Source organism: Scleropages formosus, chromosome 14, assembly GCF_900964775.1.
Source record: "Scleropages formosus chromosome 14, fSclFor1.1, whole genome shotgun sequence".
Taxonomy (NCBI): Eukaryota; Metazoa; Chordata; class Actinopteri; order Osteoglossiformes; family Osteoglossidae; genus Scleropages; species Scleropages formosus.
In genome coordinates this window covers 19,558,365-19,566,544 of record NC_041819.1, presented here as the reverse complement: position 1 = coordinate 19,566,544, position 8,180 = coordinate 19,558,365, and the positions used below count along the sequence as shown (strand labels likewise).

Below are 8,180 nucleotides of genomic sequence, written 5' to 3'. Positions count from 1 at the left end.
GATGTATGTATGAGTGACCCCATGTAAGTAGTGTATCTAGCAGTGTAAATCACCTTGGTGAATAAGGTGTGTGGACTGATGACACCACATAGAGTTCATTGGAAGTTGCTCTGGAGAAAAGCATCTGCTAAATAAATACAAATTATTATTATTCACTGTTAAAACACAGATATCATTTGTATATGTTGTGGTTTGTTCTGAAAAAGAATTACCTTCAGAGTTTACATTTAGGATGTTTTGTAGGTTTATTAAGTGATATTATTCCAAAGCTTGCATGTGTATAAGTGTTAATTGTTCACGCTGAAGTTTAGACTGATTATTATTAAATTTTCTGTAATGATGTGTATATGCACTAATATGTAAGATTCAGAGTAAGTTCAAAGGTATTAGTCATAGAAACAATATTTGAATTAAAGTTAGAAAAACTACAAAACAAAGCAATGCTGTTCTTTAAGTGATTGCTCCATTCTACTTTCAATATTCTCTCATATCAATATTTCTAAATCGTCAAAGCAAGCAGTTCCATAGCGTCTGACTGACAGAGAGGAGTTTCGGCCAGGTGTTCTAGAATTGTTGCTAGCTGGGGAAGAACAGGATTAACAGAATGTTGGCAATGAGGACGAGCAGCCCTCCTTGGTCCCACACTGCAGAGCTTCCACCTGCAGCCAAAAGGACACCCCCATTCGAACCTGAGTGAATAAGAACAGAAATATGAAATAACTTACTCTACACAGACGAATAAATACATGCCAGTTTCATAATATGATCGCAAGGACACGGTTCTGTTGACTGGAGCTCACTTTGTGTACAAGCAAAAGTGCAGTCCATAAAAACTGAGTCATATATCATACCTTTTAATAAATGATTTAGGTTTTGTAAAAGCTAGAATAGGTAGGTATGACTTCTACTCACTCCTGGCCAGCGTCTCTGATCTTACATTCAACCAGTAAACTGTACGCTGTTGAGCAACTGTTGCCCTGCAGAAGAAACACATGGTTAGGATATGGAAACTAAAAACCATCTGTTGTGTATGTTTACGCTACAGTATTCATTTAGCTGGCACTTTCCTCCAAAGCGATTTATGATTATTGCCCATTTATACAGCTGAGCAAATTCTACTCTGTCAGCTGAGACTAAGCAAGTAACCTTTCTCAAAGCGTATTACAGCAGGATATTGCATTCAGTCTAATGACCTCTGAGTCAACCACTGCGCCACCTGCTGCCCCGAGTTCAGTTTTGCAACAAGCATGGCTGAAGTCCACCAAGAGCCAACAGCGCATCTTCTAGAGAAAAAATGAATAAAGCTGCGTGTGTGTCTTATGCTCCTCCAGAGCCAAAGAAATCAAGAAGTATCAACTGGATCTAGCGATGATGTTGGACACCAAGGAGGAGCCCTACTGGGGTACCCTTGAGTAACATATTTCTGAACATCACACATGAAAGTTGTTCCAGGGGGAAAATTATAATGCCTCCAGAGAAAGGGGTTTCCGGTTCTCCTGGTTATCTTTCAATTTAACAACCGAATTTTGGAAGATGTACATTTGAACATTATCTGAAGTATGAATATCCTCAGATATTAATGGACTCAAGTGCAGCAGCAGCTTTGCAGACCAGTGTGTGCAAGTTCACCTGGGCAGGGATGCACTGGTACGCCCTTACAAGTACAGCTTTTTCTGGTTTACTTCTGCAAGTACTCCAACATGATGTGGGTGCAGAGAATTTTAACATTTGTTTTCACATTAGTGAATGTGTTTGTTTAGGAGTGCTCACTTGAAATAAATGTTGCTGACCCCATCTGGGGGCATCCAAGTGTACGTTGTTGAGCTGTTCTTCACATTAGTGTTGGCGTGGGTGATGGCTCCTTGTGGGTTATGTGAACACTGCAGAACACAAATGCTCAAATCAGCTTGGATGAAAGGGTCACTGTTTGATCCATGTCAGCCATCGGGCAGGGACTCAAAAGACACACCTGCAGGAATCTGGTGTTGGCTGGAGGGATCTGCCACGTGCCCAGGGCATCAGCGCTGTTGCCACTGCGAGCTTCCAGCAGAATACCTGTATAGTCTGGTCCCTTAATAGCAACTGAAACAACAGGATGGGATTAAAAATGCATGAAGGGGTCAGGTTTTCTGCCTTTGTGGGATACCTGGGTAACAGTAAGTTTACTGAGGTCCAGAAAGAGCTCAATTCACTCATCTTACTGCTGTAACTTTATAAAGCAAAGTTATAAGTAACACAGTTTGTCTCTGATTGTTCAGTGTCATATACAGTTACTATATATAAAATATGCAGTGTCATGTAACACATAAGGAGATTATAAAATTTTGCTGAAAATGTATGAAGGAATTTTAAGGGTTTCTGAAATACTCAGTCAAAGTAAAAGATATATTACAATCCAATCCATAAATATAATATAGACAGAGATAGAAATTCAGTGATCCATATGAACTAGTCTTAAATAATCATTTTCATTTGTTAGTAATCATCAAAAACAGAACAAATAAGATGAATGGACAATTCTGGAATACGTTTCAGCTGATGCTTTTTTTAGTACAGATACACAGAGCTCTGAGATGTTATAAGGTGCTTACATGAACCAGGAAAATAATGAAACTGAACATCATTTTGATGCAAAGAGTGACTTCTCTTACCTGTGACTGGCTGGTTTGCCTGGAAGCTTCGGCTGCTGGTGTGTATGGTGTAGGGGACTGGGGCTGGCTGGGGCTGCACCCCTGCATGCCGTGGCATCATATCCTTGCACGCAGAGGTCGGGGCCCCAGTAGGCAAACCTAACCCATGAGAGAGCACCTGGAGAACCAAGACCCCAATCAGCACAGTACCCATCCTCCACGATGCAGGATTCCCCGAAAGCCAAACTATAGACAAACAGCCACACACACGTACACACACACGCTCTCACTCTCTCGTGAGAGCAGGTGGGTTATGTGTTGTGTTGCCCTGAGCTGGACAGCTGGCTTTTTCAGTACAATTTTTGCTGAGTCACACAGGCACAAAAAATCTATTCTCTTCGCCTGCCCTTCTTCTCCTTTCTCCGGCTGTCCAGGAGCCCCCCGTCCTATGAATCACTATGTGCGTAGTTTTGAGGGTATGACTGCTTTGCCTTGTCAATAAATAGTTTGAGTATGGTTTTCCATAGACCGTGAACATATTCCCATGCTTGATGTCAAACAATGTGGCTCTTTGTTTCCACGTGCCACTGTACAGAATGTGATTTTCCTCACCCTAACTCGTGCTGCAGAGGTGCCAGTTTCAAATGGCCACCCTCCTTGTTAGCGGCCAAAAATGTATCTTTTTCTCCATACCAATGTATGATACACACAGTAATCACCAGATAATTCTGTATTAATTTTTCAAAGAAACTGAGGTAATCTCTTGCTTAGATACTTTTATTAACTGTCTTTTTAGACTGTTTTACCAGTTCATACACTTGGATTGTTTTAGGAGCAATTTAGGTCAAGCACCTGGCTTGTTCACAAAACTACACAAGGACTCCTCCTGGAATTTAAGAGTGCAAGGGCATGTCCTGTTAACCTGTTGCCCAACTATAAGGATCGCATAGTTCTGTTGAGTTTTTCAGGTTTTTTTTTTTTTTTTAATAAACTTAAAACACCTCCATTTTATTCCATAAAACTTAGCCCTTTGAGAAACCAAGCCATCGTGTCTGGTTAAGGATCAATGAATGATCTGTTATGACACAAGAACACACCACGCTGACTTCATGTGACAATGATTAAAAAAAGAAACATCTCCGAAAACATCTTATTAATGTGCAGACAAAATGCAATTAACAGTTTAGGGTCGTAACAATACCCCACTGCCTTGGGCGAAGACATGATTTAAATTTTGAATAAGAATAACAATCCATGGATTATAATTAAACATTAAATTATATATATATATATATATATATATATATATATATATATATATATGATGTATAAAAAATATATATAATTAAACATTAAACAGTTTGATAGTCCATACAACAGGAAATTCAACTACATAAGGAAACATATCCATTTTTTTTACATTTTATACGAGGAACAAAAAAGATTAGCGCTGACCCCTGGTCATTAACCTTCAAACTTATTATTCTTGCTGAAGATCTAAGAAAATTAAGTGGGCTACATCGTCATTAGGAGCTGTTGAGTGAAAGTAACGACTACATGTTCCTTGAAAGGCCCAAATCGATTAGACACAAATTAAAATAACAATGAGCCCTGCAGCTAATAACATTAACATTTGAAACGCACTACATTTGGTTAACAACTCAGTCAGCTGTAATTATTTTACCCTTGAAGTTTAACTGCAACCAAACGCAGCAAAACGAGATGTTTACCAAGACACAATGAAGGCGACCGGTTGTCATGGAAACCGCTGTAAACAATAGCAGGTATACTTCCTCGCGGAGCTCTCCTAAATTGACTTTAGTGTTAATTCCTTATTGTTAATTCCGCATCATTTTTTTCCTCAAAAGCTGTGCAATTATGAGTGAATAATGAATAATCTGTCTCACTGACCAGTTCTTTACGCAAACTGTAACTGGAATCTGCAGCTCGTGCTCCTCCTCGCGCTGTCGGACCGGCTTCTCGGATTTAGAAGCTGTTTGGGAGAAGGTACCATGGAAGTGGAAAGAACCGCGTCCCAGGTGGTGCACACTGAGCAAGACCTTGAGAAGGGATCCGAAAAAGGTACAACGTGTCCCGCCTCACATGATCCACCGCGTGCGCGTGTTTCGGCCCGACTTTGAACAAAAGCTTTTTACATTTAGGCTCCACTTTCGAAATACACAATATCGAGTGGATCAGTTGCGGAGGTTTTACAGCAGAGCTCGGGAAGAAGCAAATAAAAGAGTACATCAGTGTAAGTCACAGAAAAATTGGGTTTCTCGTTTCACACATTCACCTGCACGGACCTGGCTGTAGATGTCAGTATTATTATGCAGGATATTATAAATAAACATAATTAAAGTGAATAGACGTTGTAACTTATCATGGCCTAAAATTCCAGAATGTATCTTGTTTTTTGTAGACATGGGAAGTGGGGCCCAGCTGGTTGTACAGTTTAAAGTTCCTGGAAGAGAAGGATCTGGAATTCCGTAAACAGTACCACTACAGGGTCCAATGGAGCACCCCGACACCAAGTGTGCCCATCCCCAGGGCCACCGCCTGTGTGTACTTTGTCATTGAGGTCTCCAAGATCAAGCCCCAGGTAATGCGATGGGATTGTCATTCCTGTAGTGGAATGCATATTAACATCGCTGAGATAATTTTAGCTGCACCATCATTATCTTTTGAAGACTTCCTTTTGCATGTGATGGCATAGTATAACTGATGAAATATTAAACAAAAAAGAGGAAGATGTGGAGCTGTTCATACTCTAGTATTATAGCTTGGTGGAGAAATAATAAAATTTAAAAGGAAAAACACAAGTCCCCAAAACAGTTTTTAGAGAGATACTTAGTAAATGGGGGGTGTGGTGGCGCAGTGGGTTGGACTGGGTCCTGCTCTCTGGTGGGTCTGGGTTCGAGTCCTGTTTGGGGTGCCTTGCGACAGACTGGTGTCCTGTCCTGGGTGTGTCCCCTCCAGCCCTTTGCCTTGGGTTGCCAGGTTAGGTTCTGTGACCCTGTATGGGACAAGTGGTTCAGACAATGTGTGTGTACTTAGTAAATGATATGTATTGTTTGCATGTACATTGCTTCCCTTTGTAGAACACTCCAGTTGAGGTGTACTATCTTGTGGAGTCAAACCAGTTACAACACAGGTGAGGATTAAATATTTATTAAATTAATTAAAATGTCAATTTCAAATATGTTTTTATTAAGAAAAAGACTGACTGACTTTTCTCTGCTTTTAGACCAGGAAAAATACGGTTCAGAGAAAAATGGCTGAAAGATGTTATAGAAAGCAAGATCCTACTTCAAGACACAGTCACTTTCTAATAACACTTAAAAGTGAAATCTTTGGTAAAATGGGTGGAAAAGGTTTTTATTATTAACTTGCTTTGATCACATCTCTGGAAGCACAATACAGAACTACTATAATAAAGGATCCAAAAAAAACACACGGTGGTGTACATACTAGGGATGAGTTGTGAACCGTTTTTACTTCTTCCTGCAGTTTAATCATTGCAATGTAAACTTTCAAATCAACAGCAAAAAAAATTTTCTTAAAAGTGTACATTCAGCAGTTCACATGCTTTAAAGAAGAAAAAGATGCAGCAGCAATTGTTGCAACATTGCAACAAAAACATTGTAAAATGAATCGCTAATGAAATATTTCTCAAAATCATAGTCTTTCCTACATTTTCAATCCATAATATCTGAAGTTCACTTTTCATCCTTCCCTTTATTTTTCCTGTACACCACACACACACACACAGTTTCAGAACCGCTTGTCCCATACGGGGTCACGGGGAACCGGAGCCTACCCGGTAACACAGGGCGTAAGGCCAGGGGACACACCCAGTACGGGACGCCAGTCCGTCACAAGGCACCCCAAGCGGGACTCGAACCCCAGACCCACCGGAGAGCAGGACTGTGGTCCAACCCACTGCGCCACCGCACTCCCCCATTCCTGTACACCATTTTCCGGAAAACTGGACAGAATCTTGTTCTCCCTGTTGCTGCGCTCTTCCTGGTTGTCGGTGCTGTAAATCTGGTTCTCTTTTCGGAGCAGGACAGCGCCCACCCTCCGATGCCTATGAGTGACATTTATCAGTGGTATGAGTCGTATGAGTGTACCCGCTTCAGTTAAAACAAAGTTTCAATGACATCATAATTATTTATTTACCCCTTCAAACTTGTGATCTACATGCCATTACCTAAACCACTCATCACATAATCAGATTCCTTAAAGGCAGCAGTCTTCACTGGTGTGCCTAATTTCTCCTTTCCTAGGGATATGTTTCCCTGACTTCACATATTCTGCCGTGGCAGCACATTCATCGAGCAACAGGCCATAACTAAAATGAAAGGAAAATAGAAAATCATATCACACCAAAACAAATATTTATGCATGAAATACAAGGAGAGATTTGTCAGAAAGCAACCAATCATGAGCATAAAGTTCAGGACCAAAGAACACACACACGCTGACTGAAACTGCTTGTCCCCGGCAGGGTTGCAGAGAGCCAGAACCTAGCCCAGCAACACGGGAGGGACACCCAGGATGGGACACCAGTCCATAGGAGGAGACCCCAAGCAGGACTCAAATCCCAGACCCACCAGAGAGTAAGCACAGGCCAAACCTGCTGCACCACTGCACCTCACCAATCAAGAACACTCCATGCCTCGCATCTTTAAAATGCCACCATTATTTCTGGAGGAGCTAATTTACTCAGTCTCTGAAAGAAGAACAATATCAGAGATGAACCATACAAAGAACTTTCAGGAGAACTTCTCTTCCAGGGAATGTTTTGACTGCAACGCCCACACAGGCCAGCGATTCTTGTTGACTTGGTTGTCCTTAGGAGTACAAGTTCTTTTTGGAGAGTTTGCTTCTCGGGCTATCATTTTCTGTGATCAGTGTGATCGTGTTGGTCTTGAACATACTTGCCCGTTTGTTCAAATGACTGACAAAAAGACTTAAGTCTATTGCCTTCTGCCCCAGACAGCTGATCTGTGTTGGCCACAAGCTTCTGCTGCAGCTAATTGTACATCAGCTGGGGCACTTTCTTCATCTGGATGTGTGTGACCACACTGGCCTGCTCTCCAAGCTTTGCCTTTCCTCTGCCTATCCAGTGGGTTACTTTAACAGTTGATTTTAAAAGGATTTTAGTTCTCTGTCCTCGCTTAGACAAGTTCCCCTTATTATTACAAAGGCAAACAGTAAATATGTGAAGGAAGCATCATGATGATATACATCATTGTAGCTAAGAGGCAAGAATGTACTGTCTAAAAAACAATAAAGAAGAGAGCCGGATTTTAAAAAGTAGCGCAGTTCTCACTGTACACTCAGGAGAATTTCTTTACAACTAGTTTTCTCGACAACACTGCAGCTGTCAGCCTTCGTTGTTTACATACTGATAAGCATGAAAGCGTCGCGCTTACGCCATTGCCTGGGAAGTCTAACGTAAAGCTCTGATTGGACACGGTCCTGCAACGTCACAGCAATGCGCCCAAGACCACGCCCCCAAAAGGCCGCCTCGTTCATTTGCAG

The 8,180-nt window shown here is 41.4% G+C and overlaps 2 protein-coding genes across 5 annotated transcripts; one reads left to right on the top strand and one right to left on the bottom strand.

Annotated features, from left to right (window-relative positions):
* Window positions 1-435: 435 nt before the first annotated feature.
* LOC108931025 (putative defense protein Hdd11) lies at window positions 436-4,649 on the bottom strand. Of its 4 annotated transcripts, none has more exons than XM_018746579.1 (6): window positions 4,542-4,649; window positions 2,652-2,808; window positions 1,970-2,082; window positions 1,771-1,880; window positions 913-977; window positions 436-689 (listed from the first exon to the last, which is right to left on the bottom strand). In XM_018746579.1, the coding sequence occupies exons 2-6, from the start codon at window positions 2,749-2,751 to the stop codon at window positions 577-579; spliced, it is 501 nt and encodes a 166-aa protein (XP_018602095.1). In that variant the 5' UTR covers window positions 2,752-2,808; window positions 4,542-4,649; the 3' UTR covers window positions 436-576. The 4 variants fall into 4 exon arrangements, with proteins under 4 accessions (XP_018602095.1, XP_018602094.1, XP_018602096.1 ...); XM_018746578.1 differs by lacking the exon at window positions 4,542-4,649 and adding an exon at window positions 4,361-4,393; XM_018746580.1 differs by lacking the exon at window positions 4,542-4,649 and adding an exon at window positions 4,315-4,375.
* Window positions 4,639-6,372, top strand: akap14 (A-kinase anchoring protein 14). The gene is made up of 5 exons (XM_018746581.2): window positions 4,639-4,712; window positions 4,793-4,884; window positions 5,053-5,232; window positions 5,732-5,784; window positions 5,878-6,372. The coding sequence occupies exons 1-5, from the start codon at window positions 4,643-4,645 to the stop codon at window positions 5,960-5,962; spliced, it is 480 nt and encodes a 159-aa protein (XP_018602097.1). The 5' UTR covers window positions 4,639-4,642; the 3' UTR covers window positions 5,963-6,372.
* Window positions 6,373-8,180: the final 1,808 nt, after the last annotated feature.

Bases quoted from the DNA above. Each gene is read 5' to 3' on its own strand.
- akap14 (XM_018746581.2), top strand. From the start codon at position 4,643: ATGGAAGTGGAAAGAACCGCGTCCCAGGTGGTGCACACTGAGCAAGAC. The intron at 4,713-4,792 runs GTACAACGTGTC...TTTTACATTTAG, and splicing joins TGAGAAGGGATCCGAAAAAG to GCTCCACTTTCGAAATACAC. The intron at 4,885-5,052 runs GTAAGTCACAGA...TGTTTTTTGTAG, and splicing joins AAATAAAAGAGTACATCAGT to ACATGGGAAGTGGGGCCCAG.
- LOC108931025 (XM_018746577.1), bottom strand. From the start codon at position 2,844: ATGGGTACTGTGCTGATTGGGGTCTTGGTTCTCCAGGTGCTCTCTCAT. The intron at 2,083-2,651 runs GTAAGAGAAGTC...CTGTTGTTTCAG, and splicing joins GGCAAACCAGCCAGTCACAG to TTGCTATTAAGGGACCAGAC. The intron at 978-1,770 runs GTGAGCACTCCT...TTTCTTCTGCAG, and splicing joins GTCAGCAACATTTATTTCAA to GGCAACAGTTGCTCAACAGC.